Source organism: Lissotriton helveticus, chromosome 7, assembly GCF_964261635.1.
Source record: "Lissotriton helveticus chromosome 7, aLisHel1.1, whole genome shotgun sequence".
In the NCBI taxonomy this organism is placed as follows: domain Eukaryota; kingdom Metazoa; phylum Chordata; class Amphibia; order Caudata; family Salamandridae; genus Lissotriton; species Lissotriton helveticus.
Window position 1 is genome coordinate 64,877,303 of NC_136068.1, and position 15,868 is coordinate 64,893,170.

The 15,868-nt window shown below is 45.7% G+C and overlaps 1 protein-coding gene across 2 annotated transcripts in view; it reads right to left on the bottom strand.

Moving 5' to 3' along the window:
• LOC144768066 (alpha-2-macroglobulin-like protein 1) overlaps positions 1-15,868 on the bottom strand; it is a 411,824-nt gene that overhangs the window by 334,032 nt on the left and 61,924 nt on the right. For both annotated transcript variants that reach the window (XM_078651439.1, XM_078651438.1), the window contains exons 2-3: positions 12,791-12,983; positions 5,476-5,638 (exon numbers count right to left, since the gene is read on the bottom strand). In XM_078651439.1, coding sequence (XP_078507565.1) covers positions 5,476-5,638; positions 12,791-12,983 — 356 coding nt within the window. The remainder of the gene's footprint in view (positions 1-5,475; positions 5,639-12,790; positions 12,984-15,868) is intronic.

Consider the following 15,868-nt stretch of genomic DNA (forward strand, 5'->3'; position numbering starts at 1 on the left):
GGGTGTTCTCCGCCAGACCCCAACAACCCTTTCGGTCAAACCAAGGGAGTGAGGTCCCGGGGAAGAATAGGGCGGGTGGATCAGACAGAAAAGGGGTATGTTGGGACGTTAATAAGCGCTCTTGCACAAGGGCCCAGGGCACCTGTAGATTTAGACATGCATGTGCAATCTGTGGTCACCCGTCCCACCCCGAGACAACGTGCACGAACAAGCAAGGTAACCACGGTCACAGGGGAAGGGGGAAGCCAGAGTAATTCAGACAAGCCGGCCCCCCCTACGCCAATAGACGTTTTTACAATCATCCCTTGGTTGAATAGATACCCTGATCGCACAGCGGCCACTCTACTTCAGGAAGGTTTTTCACAAGGTTTTAGGATCCCGGCGATGGGGTACACAGGTAGCCCACACTGCAAGAATCAACTGTCAGTAGTACAGAACCCAGAGGTGGTGGCCGCTAAGATTTCCAAAGAACTGTCGCTAGGGAGGATAGATGGCCCCTTTCAGGAGGTGCCTGTCCCCAATTTTGTGTGTTCACCTCTTGGGGTAGTACCCAAAAAAGAGAAAGGCCAATTTAGATTGATCCACAACCTATCAGCCCCGAGGGGGGCATCCTTGAACGATGCGATTGATGAAGGGATATGTAGTGTGAGGTATGCCTCATTCGACCAGGCGGTTGATTTATTGCGTGCTCTGGGAACAGGAGCATTAATGGCAAAGTCTGACATTGAATCTGCTTTCCGGCTTCTCCCAGTACATCCGATGGATCACCACCTCTTAGGTTTCACTTTTGAGGGCAAGTTTTACATGGACAAATGTATGCCCATGGGCTGCTCTATATCGTGTGCATACTTCGAGACATTCAGCTCATTCTTAGAATGGGCTATGAGACAGGCGACGGGCCATCAACAGGTCATGCATTACTTGGACGATTTCCTTTTCTTAGGTGCGGCGGACTCTCAGGAGTGCGCTTGGGCATTGCAGGAATTTTGCGTGCTCATGCGGGCTTTTGGGGTCCCGCTGGCACCAGGGAAGACGGTTGGACCAGCCACTTGCCTGGAATTCCTTGGTATCGAAATTGACTCAGTTGAGGGATGCTTCAGGTTACCCAGGGATAAGGTGTCTAAGTTTAGGGCAGCTCTGCATCAATGCCTATGTAAAAACAAGGTTTCCTTGCAGCAGCTGCAGGAAGTGGTCGGGCAACTGAACTTTGCACTACGGGTCATCCCAATGGCCCGCCCATTCTCACGCTCTATTGCGCAGGCTATGAAGGGATTGCGGGAGAAACATCACCGCACTAGGCTGTCATCTGAGGTTCGCCAGGATATGCGTATATGGATGGCATTCCTGGAGGACTTTAATGGCAGGGTAGTGTGGTCAGGTCCCCTACTACATCAGCAGAGTTGGGTCTGTGGACAGACGCTGCTGGTAGTGTGGGCTTTGGTGCCATTCTCGGGAACAAATGGGTCGCCCAGCGGTGGCCGGAAGAATGGAGAGCGTGGGGACTGACCACCAACATTGGCTTCCTGGAACTCTTCCCAGTGTGGGTGGCATTGAAGGTCTGGCCAGAGCACCTATGTAACCAATCAGTAGTGTTCTGGTCGGATAACATGACAGTGGTAGAATGTATAAACCAACAGGGGGCTCGCTGTCCGTTTATATTGCGCCTGATAAAAGAGATTGTGCTGCAATGCTTAAAATGGAATGTAGTTTTCAGAGCCAAGCATGTCCCAGGCATCCTCAACAATGCAGCTGATTCCCTTTCTCGTTTTAAAATGCAGGTCTTCAGGGAACACCTTCCTGCAGCAGACCCCTCGCCAGCACACTTCCCGGCAGTACTTTGGCAGATTGGTGCCCCAGACTACAGGACCTCATGGTTGCTAGTTTTGCCCCCAGGGCCAAGACAGCCTACGAAGGGGCGTTTTTGTCTTACCGCGTTTTCTTGGGTCAAGAATGGGAGGCTAAGTGGGCACAGGAGGCCAGTTTTACGGCCTATTTGGAATAGATGCACAGGGAAGGGCGCACAGTGGCAGCAGCAAGCAGGCATAGGGCAGCGATCTCCTTCTTTGCGCAAGCTAAAGGCATGCGAGACCCCACTAATACCTTTATAGTGCGCAAGGCTTTGAGGGGATGGCACCGGTTACAGGGACACTCTGTAGATGTGAGAAGGCCCATAGGATTGGCCCGGCTGGCAGCATTGCTGGGGGCATTGCACGAGGTCTGTAGCTCAGAGTGGGAGGTGCTTTTGTTCAAAGCTGCATTTTCCCTGGCTTTTTATGGGGCCCTGAGGATTGGTGAACTAGTGGCAGGATCAAAAGGGGATAAGCTGGGCGGCCTGCAGTGGTCTAGTGTCAAGATCAGAGAGGATACTATGTGGGTGACAATTCAGAGGTCCAAAACTGACCAGGAATCTCGGGGTCACACCATAGTGCTCCACCGGGCCCGGGTCAACCCTTGCTGCCCGGTCTCTCATGTGGAGGTTTTACACAGGCAACGGGGGGGCACGGCGGGGGGTGCACTGTTGTGTCACGCCGATGGGACACCACTAACTAGGTACCAGTTTAGGCGGGTCCTGGAGCTGACAGTCAGACAGGCAGGTTTGGATCCCAAAGAATTCGGCACCCACTCCTTTAGGATAGGGGCGGCAACTGAGGGGTCTCTCAGCTGAAAATGTGAAGAGTATTGGGAGATGGACATCTGAGTGTTATAAACGTTATGTACGCCTCGCCACCGATTGGTTGGCGCCCTTACTGACCCGGACGTCAGTGTAGGACTTCCGGGTCAGGGGGGCGGGCCGCAGGAGGGGCTGGGTGGGGGCGTAACCGCCCCCACCTGGCCCCTTGTGGATAAAGAAGCGGGGAGCGCCCAAGAGACCCTCTTGTTCTCTGGACGCTCCCCCACAGCGTGTTGTGCCCCGCGCTCGGGGCTTCTTGTTTTCCCTCCCACCATCCCTGGAACTATATGGTTGATGCTGTACTAGTTGATGTAGATGCATTTTGCTGGGTCATTGTTATAATTTTTCCATGCGTTAGCAAGCTTTTATGTGGTTTGTATATTTTCTAATGCTGCTTTCTTTAGGAATTTTCCCCCTTTTTAGTGAAATGTGCTGAAATGTGTTTTGTTGTTCTGATTGTGTGAGGCCTTTTTCTCCCTTTGTAGCGATACGTTGATACGTGATGTAATTTAGTTAGAGTAGTTGTCCTTTAGACTTTTTTCCCATAGGTCGTTGTATTTATTAGGTATGGGGCATGCGGTAAGGTCATGACCGGTGAGCAGCTATTTTTAAGGTCTGAGGGGGCGGGCATCATCCCATGGAGGTTCCCGCCCAGGGGGAGGGGTCACTGGCACCTCCTAGAACTTCAGGGGCAAGGTAATTGGTGTTTCAAAGGGGCGCGGGTTGGAGTAGTCACGCTTTCCTTTGGCTGGTAGCCACCCCGCGCGCGCATACTCATGACGTCACCGGATGGCGCAGAGTAAGGGCCCTCCTTTAGTGGGTAAATGGAGTTCATGGCGTGGACCGGGTAATTACCAGGCCCGGCTGCGCATGCGCACATCTCTAGGTGAGGCACAGCTAGTAGGACCTGACACCGGTTAGCGACCTTGCCATATGGCCAGAAATGTAGTATACAAAAATATAGATGAGGATGTTAGATTCGGTTAGGAAACAATCTGTATTAGAGTTTCTGTTAAGGTTAGTCTCTCAAACTTGTTGACAATATTGTATCTAATGTCCTGCTGATTTTTGTATAAATTGTTTATCATGCTATTAAAAATTTTATTATTTTCATATCTTAATAAATACGGCCGGGGGGGTTTTGCGACCCCCGCCTTCCAAAGATAACCATGTTTCATGTTCATGTTTCCGGGGGTTGGTGTGGTCAATTGGGGGGGGGGGGGCGGCAGCTAGTCGCTGACCATGCTCGCCTCCATGACTTTAATACAATTCGGACTTTCCTACATGTTTACTTTAAAAATTCACATTTGCCACCGCCTGTTGGGCAAGAATGTGCAGAGCCAGGGCCGGCTTTAGGGCAGTGCGACTGGTGCGGTCGCACTGGGCGCTGACCTGTGGAGGGGGCGCTTTGACCTCAGGTGGGCGCTGTGTTTAGCAATATCTTATGATGGGAGATATAAGGGACGCTTTTGCAGGTAGTAGCGGGAGAATGCGAAGAGGTGGTCATGGGATGTGGGGGCGCCAAAAATAATTGTCGCACAGGGCTCCATCAGCGCTAATTTCGGCCCTGTGCAGAGCAGTGCACCTCCTGCTGCCAACCAAACACCAAGGTATTTGTAGGTGTCCACATCTTCAATCGCACTCACCTCGTTAAACCCCTCCCCACTTTTTATGAGTCTGCGGATAATAATCGCCACCTTCTTTTTTGTGCCGTTGCTTTTTAGGTTACTGCTTTTGCGATGGGTGGGTTGAGCAATTGATGAGGGGGATATTCCACCCATCTGATTTTTCTCCTCTCATTCTTCCCACCTCCCAAGTTTAGGGTTTGACACTCTTGATCCCACAGGCTTCCCATAATACTTTTTGTTTAGGAAGTTTACCACTTGCAGTTTTCAAACCACATCCAAAAGGTACTGGCAGCTGGAACAAAGTTGTTTAAGTTTGCCAGCGAATTGGCTTTTTGCGATTCAAGAACTGCATGGCCCAGTTCAGAAACCCTGAAAACACAGATCAGAAATGTAGTTTTCAGAGCCAATAACGTTGGGTTTTTGGTTGAAAATATATGTTGTTTTGCAAACTTAAGAGTCTAGATACCAATAAAATGAACCCTTTCAAACGTCTTTTAGCCAATTTTAATAATTTAATTTCCACTAAACAGATCTACACCAAGCTCACAAACAGGATCTATTCTGTCCTAAGTTCATGGCAAGTTGTTGTGATTTTCTCCACTTGGTCCTTCCCTCCTCCCCCGCCTCTCTGTCCCTCTTAGTCTCTCCCTTTAGAATGTTTGGTGGGATCTTGAGTGGAATGTTGGATGTGAGACTGGTGTCTTGACTCTGGCAAGTTGAAGGTGTTTTTTCTGTTCCTCACAAATAAAATATTTACTGGACTTACCTGACTGATTGATTCATCTCTTCACAAGAGTTCTCAGTCAACCCTATCAGCTGTCTTTACTTTAGTGGTCAGGAATAAAATCCTACTGGATTTTGAATAGGACTTTTGAAACCCCCTGATCTTTGCAACTTTATCCTCTTAGCCAAGGTGCAAACAAAAAAAGATAATACAGAAGCAATCCCATCTAAGACATTTTTATAAAGGTTTAATGCCAAATTCTCAAATAGAGTTAATGTTATTAGCGAATTACTTTTTTATCGATGGTCTAATCAATTTAAAGCTATTTGGGGATATTATGGAAGACTCTGTAACATGCACGTATGTAATCATCAACTTTAAACATTCCAGCGTAAGCAAAAACACATATTCAGGGCAATGTCCATGTTGGAGGAAGCAGGTTCCAGTCTTACCGTTCTGTCCTGGTCGGTAGATAGGTTTGTCGGTTTGCACCAAAATCCCATCGTTGATTTGCCGGATCAAGACTTTCTTGCTCTCATCGAAGTTGACACCAGGCCCTACGATAGATACCCTGATTGTGGCCACTTCCTGGAAGCCCCCATTTGGAGCAGGGACCTGTATGGCAAGAAAGCAGAGGGTGGTATGAGAAACGCGACAAGAATAATATCATCCCAAAAAAGTGGTCTGGTCAACAACACACAGAAAAAGGAGGCTGAGATTTCACTAGCAGGGCACAGATAGTATTACCAAAAAAATCCATGCTACATGATATAACCTGTCTCTTTCCTAAACAATCATTTAATTCTTGTGGATCCCTTTAGGTGGACCTACCAGAGTACCAGAAAAAGATGCTCGTGAACAGAAAGGCCAAAAAAGGGTAATGGAGAGTTCTGGCTCAAGTGTACTGGTATTGCCTGGAGCATCTGCGCAGCTCCCATTCCAATGCTCTGTTTGGTAGCAAAGACAAGCACTTTTTTGGAGGGAAAGTTCTGGAAATGATTAACGCTGGTGCTGTTGATGAACCTAATGTGGGGGCATATTATCAACAACTAGCAATTTTTATCGCTAAATGAGCTTGGCAACAGTTTTTTTTATCGCCGCGCATCGCCGGATTTTATCGCAGAGATAACGTACTATTAGCAACATTTATCTCCAATGCGATAAAATATCCGGCGATAGCGGCGAAATGCGTGAATATCGCTGGAAATACAGCGATATTCACGCATTATAGCTAATAGGGAATTAACCTGAATATCCACCTCCCATTGGATATACAGGCTAAGAAGTGGTCTGAGCAGGCGTTAGGTTTTGGCGATATTTGCGCTTAGCACAAATTTCTTATTTGCTACGCCTGCGTAGATAATAGGCGAAAGCGATGTTAGCGACTGCTTTCAGTCGCTAACAGGTTGGGTACGCCCACTTTGCATGTCATTAACGATAAATATCGCTAACATGCAAATGGGCCCCAAACCGCTCGCTATCGCCTACAAGCTGTCGCTAACTGCTGTTGGCGACAGCTTGCTAATAGGGCGAAAAAATTAATCTTATTTTGCCTGCCTTGATAATATGCCCCGTAGTCTTTGGAGATCTCTCAGTTGCCCTGCAGGATGTTTAGGCAGTGTCACTATACCCCACTTGTCACCAGGCACAGGCTTCGCATCTGGGAGTTGCGTTACCTGAGCTGTTCGCACAGGAAATGATGAACGTAGCATGGACCCTAAAACGCGGACATGCGTGCAGGGGCAAGTAGTGTAACTACAGAGGTCCCTATGATAAATCACAGTTGCAAAGAACAATTGCATCCTTTCATGCAGTAATGGTGCCAGAGAGGGCTGTGGAGTGATGGCAAGCAAAGAGGTTGGAAGGGTCGATGCAGGAGAGAGAATTCTTGACAAGCTGCCCTGATGAGTGATAGTGACCTTCTGATATTTAATATTATTATATTCAATATTATTGATATATTATATAATTTAATGCTGCAGTGGGAACTGGTTCCCATGGTGATTCTGGAGAGCTGAAAGTAAACATCAGGAAATATACTAAGGGCTGAGTGGGTTAGATCATTGGGAAGTCCTATCGCCCCCTAAGGAAAATACAAATAAAATCACAGGCAAGTTAACAAAACTGTTCACTCCTTTCCAGCAGCAAAAAGGTCCCGCACTGGAGATGGTAAGTGCAATGGAGGTGGCCCTGATCAAAAGAAGTGTTTTATAATATACAGTCTAATGGAGCTGCTCCCTTCTGCACAACAAATCAATTGAAAGGTCACTTTGAAGAAGTTCTTGTTAATGGAAATAGAAGTAAAGGTCAGAAGAAGCAATAAAGATATCCTTGGTGTGGGAGACCTGGTCAGCTATGGAAACACAAAGAAGACCTAATCCAAAAGTCAACCGTAAAAGGGCTACGATTTAATTCATTTGGCGGTTAGTATCATTGTGGAGCTTTTTAAGGCAACATAGTCGGGGCATGCTAAAGCGTGAATATTGAGGTCATGTCGTTCCCCACTGAGATGGGTGTGACTCTGCAGAACTTAGAGGACACCAAAGAAGTATATAACAGGCATGATACCTTGGCAAGGATGTATGACATTACAACGCATGCTTTTACATCGCATGCCTTTACAACGCGGTTTTTACAACGCATACCATTACAACGCATAGTGCTTTGGGGCGCTGGATAGTGAATAGTTTAATTTACTATTCCAACTCCAGTCCCCGTGGATAGTAGGGAAGGTGTTGGATAGTAAATTAAACCTATTCCCTATCCTCGAGCGCCCCCCAGCGCAATGCGTTGTAATGGTTTGTGTTGTAAAAGTTGCGTCGTAAAGGCACTGCGTGGTAAAAGTTGCGTTGTAAAGGATGTTTCCCCCTTGGCAAATATGGGACTACAGGATCCTCCCGCCTCTAAATATCTGTGACGTTATGGACAACACCATTAAACATGTACTCACAGGACACTACCCTGTGTTGAATCCTAACAGAGATCGTAAGTCATGTGAAAACTGCACAGATGCACAAGTTAAGTAGTAGTACGCATGTGTACACGAGTATATGATAGAGACATGCTATAAGGGATCGATCGGTCCTGAAGAATGCCATTTGACCCTGCGGGGAAGCTAACAAATGGCAGAAACGTGTAGACCAAAGATGTGAGAGATCATAAGAGCCTAGTTTCACACCAAATCTTGTTTTAACCTTACCTCACGTTCCCATCATTAAAAGTCAACTCCCATAGCTGGGAGACCTTGAGGTAATTTTAATTATCCTGATCCCAGAAAAATAATATAAGACCAACCCGCTCCGCTGTAAATCAGGTGTTGAAGCACACCCAGATGCAGTAGGCATCTTGGGTGGGAACCCTATGATGAAGAATGCTACTGATGCAGCAGAAAAGCTGCTTAATCTTTACATGACAGGAAAACAATTATGACAAACAAAAAACGAATATGCACTTTGCTCACGTTTAGAAAATTAACATTGAAACTGATTAAAGTTGAAGTACCAGCACTGTACAAGTGCGGTTGGATTTGTAGAAATAGAAAAGGTTGAGTTACAATGCGTATGACATTTTTATGAATTAAAACGTTTACCATTTTAACAAATTAGTAATGAAAAGCATGAATAAAAATGTCTGCTACAAATGAAAATAACAAATAATCACTATTCTAAATGAGTCTCCCAACCAAATGTGTTAACAGGAGTAATATAACTTAACATGTTTAGGGGCACAAGCATCAAGCATTTTTGCCTTCACAAGCAGGGCAATTTGCAAGAAAGGCTTTCCAAATGCAGCAAACCCTAATTTGCGATTCAGTAACCTGTTACCGAATCGCAAAATGGGTTTGCGATTCAGTATTTGGATGGGGCGTGTTTAGGGCATCCCTTCCAAATACCGAATCCTAACGTTATGCATGACTGTTTTGGGACCGTGAATGCAGTTGCAAAACATTTGCATATTACCACCTACTTCAAGTAGGTGGTAACCCATTCGCAAATGGGAAGGGGTCCCCAAGAGACCTGTGGGAGGACTCCCAGAGGACTACCTGCTGCTGTGGTCTGTTGCGCACTGTGCCAGACTGCTGCTGTACCTGGGACGACTGCTCTGCTGCTTGGAGCCTGCCTTCAACCCTCAGAGACCAGACCTACTGTTGAACCCTGCATCTATACCTGCACCCAGTAGTACCAGAAAGTTTGCTGGGTTCCTGCTCAGAGCCAGAGGAACATAACAAACTCCCACCATCTTGGACCCAGCCTGAGTGAGTCCTGAACCCTGAATATGTGTCCATCAGTCCTGGACCCTTGGTTGTGGTGCTTAATGTGTCCAGATCGTCAATTTCCAAAACTAAGAGCTTAGACAAAACTTGGTCAAAATGCTCTCTGACAACCAGGAGGAGAAGGGGACCAACCTGCTTGTCTATCTGCTCGAGGTGCATCACAGGTCAGATTGACTTTGCAACTTCCCCTGCTACGTTCTTCTCCTCAGCAGGAAATATGTTTCAGGGGTCCTTCACCAAACGGGTATCTGACCTGCTGGAACTGTCTTTGGCTACAGCCCTCTGCTTCATCCCTCTGGAGTTTCTCAACTTCTATTTATGTGTAAGTCCGAATGTAGACACCTTCACCGCAAACCTTACCTTCTGTGACACTTTTCTTCAGAAATTTTTCCAAGGTCAAAGGTAAGCGCTGACCGGGCACAGTCCACTTCCTGTTTCTGAACAGTGCTCCATCATAGTAGTTCTTAACTTTTGACTTTGTCCTGGTCTTGCACAACTAGATGTCCCTGGTTGGTGCTTTGATCTTTAATGTGCTATTTTAAAACTTAAAATGTAAACATTTACAACTCCAGTTCTATTTATTGAATTTTTGTTGTTTTGGTGTCAAATAATGTATTAAAACCTGTCTATTTTCCTAAATTGATAAGGTGTATTTCTTGTGTTGTGTTTTCTCTTTATTACTGTTTGTCTGCTGCATAAATACTTTACGCATTGCTTCTAAGTGAAGCCTGGCTGCTTTTTGTGCCATGCTACCCAGGGTCAAGCACGCATTTCTTTTGTGACGTTTTGCAATTCACACTGGAAGGAGCAGGTGCCTGTTACCTGACCAGAGCTCACACCCCAGTCAAGCAACACCCACATTTCTCACACATACTATGGAAGTATAGTTGCTCCATTGACTGCTTTGACCTCCAAGAAAGAGCCCAGGAAAGTGATTTGGACTCAGGGGTGTCAGAAAGCATTTGGGAAGCTGAAGAAGGCACTATGCACTGCACCTGTACCAGAGCATCTGACTATAGTCAGCCTATCATTGTACAGAAGCATGCCTCTGACAAAGAGGTTGGAGAGGTGTTAGCTCAAATAGATGACAACGGTGAAGAGCGTCCGGTAACCTTTATTAGTAGGATGTTACTACCCAGAGAATAGAACTGGGCAGCTATTGAGAGGAAGTGCTTTTCCATAGTGTAGGCCTTTGCCAAAAGTTTCCGTCTTACTTCTTTGGACCTACGTTTGTAGTACAAACAAATTATAAGCAGCTGAAATGGGTAATGTCTATGATGGGAGAGAATCCCAAGTTGTTGAGATGGTCTATTTGTTTACAAGGGTTAGACTTAGTATTGGAGTACAATGTTGGCTTGAGCTACAGGAATGTTGATTGACTTTCCCGCCGGTTTTACCAATTTGACCTCCCAACATCTCCAGGTTGAGATTTGGTTCAGGGTGTTCTGATATAGGAACGGTGTCTGTTGGGAAGGAAAAGTCCTTTGCACAGTGATGGACGTGCATTCCTGCTCTGAGTGCCCCAACTGTACTCATGTATGGATCCCTAATGCTGGTTTTGTTGTCATAGATATACATGTATCATGAGTGTACGCCATGAAAAAGGTCTGTCACTTGAATTGTGGTTTTATTGGACCGGGCGGGGCACCCAAAGCACCATTGACTTTGCCAAGAGTTAAGCAGCAAGAGCCCGGTGGTGGCAGCAAAATGATCCGTAGGAGTGATCAGGTCTTTTTAAAGTTCCACTAATGTGTGCTTAACTCTCCCTTTGCCTACATTGGTTTAATGTGTAGTATGAATGTGTGATACACATGTGCTGGGTGTATGTTTGCCTGTGAATGGTACAGTACAGGGATAATGCAGTGCTGAGCAGTGCATTTATTTTATATGCATGGGTTGGCAATGGTATATTACATAGAGGATGTATTACTGTTCAACGCGTGTATGCTATATGCTTGTGCTGGGTGGATATGGGCCTGTCAATGGTACACTACATGGATGTCTCTGGGTCCCATTTTGAGACACCCAGGGCAGACTGGATGAGCATGAAAAGAGGAGGTACAGGAATCCCCGCAGACAAATTTGTCTATTGCTACATTCCTGTATGCTGGGTGGGACACATTGTCAGAAGGGAGAGCCAGGCTCTTCCTATACTTTAAAGGGCGCTATTTGATTCAGAGAGAGGAGACTAGGAAGTGGCATGGCCACATCCCAGAAGGGGATGGGGCTTATAAGAGAATCATAAAGAGTAGGGCCGAGGCCCTGAGGTAACCGTTGATACACATATCATTGTGGCTGACATCCAGGTGTGAGCCTCGAATCACTCATATGGCCTATGTTGTGGTGCTATCAGCTCTAGAGTTGCTCCTACAGTGACAGACTGTTTTCTGGAGGAAGAGAAAACAAAGGGAACTTCAAAAGGAAGCAGACTCCCAACATAACCTTCAAAGCCTGACACTAAATCACATGTGATGTCTGGAAATGAGTTATAGGAAGGGGAGCTTGAGTCCCCAAAAATTGTCAGCTGTGTGCAGAGCAGGAATGGTGACCCCATATGCTGGAGTGGGGACACCAGGACAGAAGAAGAAGCATGGTCTGGTCAAGACCATTGGCAGAGGAAGGAGGCGACTGTGGTAACCTGATGGGCCCAAGCCGTGACTGAGACCCAGCACAAGGATTGTCGCACCCTCCACCCCTGCCCCCAGTCTGTGAGAAAGAACCCGAAAAAATTTCTAGGCATCGAAGGAGCACCGAGAACCCCCATGGCCAGTGAAAGAGAGCGTGTGAGGAAATCAAGGGTACCAGACAGCAGCTTTCCTGGGCCACCCGAGGCAGTAGCTGCAGCTTCAACATCTACAAAAGCAGCGCATCGGGAGAGTCTAGTCGCTTAGATCCTGCTAGTATGCATAAGATTGATTGTCAGGCCAGACGGCCCCAGGGAACTTGTTTGACAGCTAGTGCTGCAGCACTGGAACACTTTTGACTTTAATTGAAAATCAGAGAGGGGCTGGCTGAGACTCTGAATACTAGTGGGGCTTAACCTGAATGTAGACGATTGTGAATGGGGAATAACCACTACCACTAGCTAGAGGGGAGTAGGACTCTGGGACCCGCCTGTCAAAAACTATAGTTCTGACCTCTGGGAACTTTGTGTATTGTTTGTGAAAGTAATATTTTTCTTTGTGTTCATATATAAATACTCCTTTGTTCACAAAAGTATTTGACCGGGTAGTCATTTATTGCTGCTGCTGTGTGTATTTTGGGTTGTGAGCCTGTTTTCCCCCCTGTGTCTACCTCCCTGACAAGAACCTTGGAGTGTGCAACCAGCACTACCACTGAGAGTCAAGTGCTGAAGGGGTGCTTGGCCCAGTTGCTCAGGATTCACAGTAGTTTGGTCAGGAGTAGAAGACCTCAACCCCCGCTGTTGGGCCCAGTAACTCCTGCTTGCCCGTGACCCTCTGGATGGGGTTCTGAGAGAGGTGTTGGATACTCACCGTTATTGGGACACACTTGAAAGGTTCACTTGGGGCCACATCCTTATGGTATAGGTTGAGGGTGGGTCCCTGGCGCTCCAGGGAGATGTCAATGGTCACAGAGCGCAAGGAGGCCACGCTGCCCACAAGGTGGAAACAAACTTTCTCAAAGGATGGGTAGTGGAGCTCGGCTGGTAGTGTAACCACGTATTGTCTGTGAAGAAGAAAGAGATGGCTGAATGGAGACAAATTCACCATTAAACAGTAACTACACTAAACCATGAAGCCCTCTCATGCAGAAACATAGTCAGTAGCTCTAACACTCAACCACCATCACTCACCACCATCACTGCTGCACAGATAGTACATCGAACATATTATTTTTCTCTCTGTTAACACAAAACAATACCTCAAACACATGTTTGCAATTTGTCTGCCAATCGCTTGAGGCAGCATTCCAACCCATCATTTTTTGCCCACAATGCCGCCACAGCTTGGACCCAGGCATATGCAAATCAGTCTTGACCTCGCTCCATAAACATCACACCTAACACTTGAATACTTCACAGCTGCCATTTTGTACACTTTGAGTGTATCAAACACTGGAACACTCTCTTTTATCAGCTTTTATAACATTGAAGAACTTCCACTGTTAAAAAGCAAGTATGTGTGACACTGTCATAGTTATTATATCTAGCAATGGAAACACTTCTCTTTTACAAAATCTCAATATAGGTACTCTTTTTTTAATTAATTAGTTCATTTCATGCATTTGTCTCACCTAAGATGCATTTTTGGTTTCTCATGTTTTGATTGAATGAGTTGTATCCTTCCACTCCTCCTAACCTTGCATTGCACTGAATGAGGGACTATTTTGTGTGTGTCCCTGCTTTTCCCACTCACATAACTTACTGCCTTTCTCGACCATCTATATATGGATCTTAATTCCTCCCTGAAGGGAAAATGTGGAGTGGCAGTCTTGGAATATTTTTCTTCGTAAAGCATTACAAGATGGCCGCCGCATGTGCATTCACATAAGAATAAGCCAGCTACAGAGAATGACTGTCAAGCATTCTGTGACTGTCAGTTTAGTGCATCTGTGGAGGATTCTGCTGGGCTGCCAGCTCCACCTGTTCTTGGCTTGTAAAGTCCCCTTTTCAGATCCTTCACAGTACACTAGAAAATAATATAGGTTGGACAGCAAGTACATTTTTGTGCAAAAGGAGAAGCACTGCCTACCCAATAGTGCACCTCCAACATGTGTGAGTATTAATCAGATATTCAGGGTTATGCTATTATACCATTCAACATGCTTCCCTGATGCTCAAAAAGTGATAAATCCACTCAATGTACCAAACTGTGAAGGGTGGTTACTGATGTTGATATGGGCTGTCTGTATTGTATGGTGAACTGTTCAGACTGCCGATGGGTATTTATTACACTTATATTACTGATCCTATGAATGTGGCCTCTGCAGTGTAATTGTGGACCATGCACAGATACTTCCTACATTATCGCTTGATTGTGGAGTATATTGCCAGGGCTTGCACTGCCCCCAGCCCATAAAGTATCATTGTCATGCCAATATTTACAGTTGATCAAAAGTATTAAGTGCCAATGCAAATACCGAAATCTTCATTTTCCCAATATGTAAAGCACTGTTGCCAGGCCACTAATTCACATTGCTTCTAATACGTTTGCATAAAATGGACAACTGCCAACCCATGTTCTGCACTGCCCTCAGTCCTCAGCATTTTAAGTGCAATTGCCTTGTCATTAACAATCACTGACCCAGAATGTAAATCACCATTGCCATACGGCTATCCACAAAATTCCCAGAAGTTAAGGGCCCATATGGTTTATCAGTATGTAAAGCATCATGAACATCGTACCTACTATCAACAACACTTTCAGCTTGTAAAGCATTCTTGTCATTTCATTGGACCAAGTCTAGTAAATAAACACTGCTGCCATCCCAGCATCCAGATGCCCTGCCAGTATGTGAAACACCATTGACATTCCAGTATTCATAAACGTTTCGATATATAAAGCACCATTGCCATTCCAGTATCCACATGGCCTGTCAGTATGTGAAACAACATTGTCATTCCAGTATTTATAAATGTTTTGATATATAAAGCACCATTGCCATCCCAGCATCCACATGGCCTGTCAGTATGTGAAACACCATTGCCATTCCACTATTCATAAACGTGTTGATATATAAAGCACTATTGCCATCCCAGCATCCACATGGCCTGTCAGTATGTGAAACACCATTGCCATTCCAGTATTCATAAACGTTTTGATATATAAAGCACCATTGCCATTCCAGTATTCACATGGCCTGTCAGTATGTGAAACACCATTGCCATTTCAGTAGTTATAAACGTTTTGATATATAAAGCACCATTGCCATCCCAGCATCCACATGGCCTGTCGGTATGTGAAACACCATTGCCATTCCAGTATTCATAAACGTTTTGATATATAAAGCACCATTGCCATCCCAGCATCCACATGGCCTGTCAGTATGTGAAACGCCATTGCCATTCCAGTATTCATAAACGTTTTGATATATAAAGCACCATTGCCATTCCAGCAACCACATGGCCTGTCAGTATGTGAAACACCATTGCCATTTCAGTATTTATAAACGTTTTGATATATAAAGCACCATTGCCATCCCAGCATCCACATGGCCTGTCAATATGTGAAACACCATTGCCATTCCAGTATTCATAAATGTTTTGATATATAAAGCACCATTGCCATCCAAGCATCCACATGGCCTGTCGGTATGTGAAACACCATTGCCATTCCAGTATTCATAAACGTTTTGATATAAAGCACCATTGCCATCCCAGCATCCATATGGCTCTATCATGTAAACCACCATCACCATGAAGGTAAATAAACATGGCTTCCAGGCTTCAGCTTGTAAAGGTTCACTGCCAGCACCTCCTACCAACTGCCACCTACCAAGATGATGGTCTGTTGGTACTGCAACACCAGAACCAGTGGTGGTGGGTGCATGACTGCAGCTCATAGGGACTGTCACAACACCCAGTAAATAACCACTAAATGCTCATAGTAAGT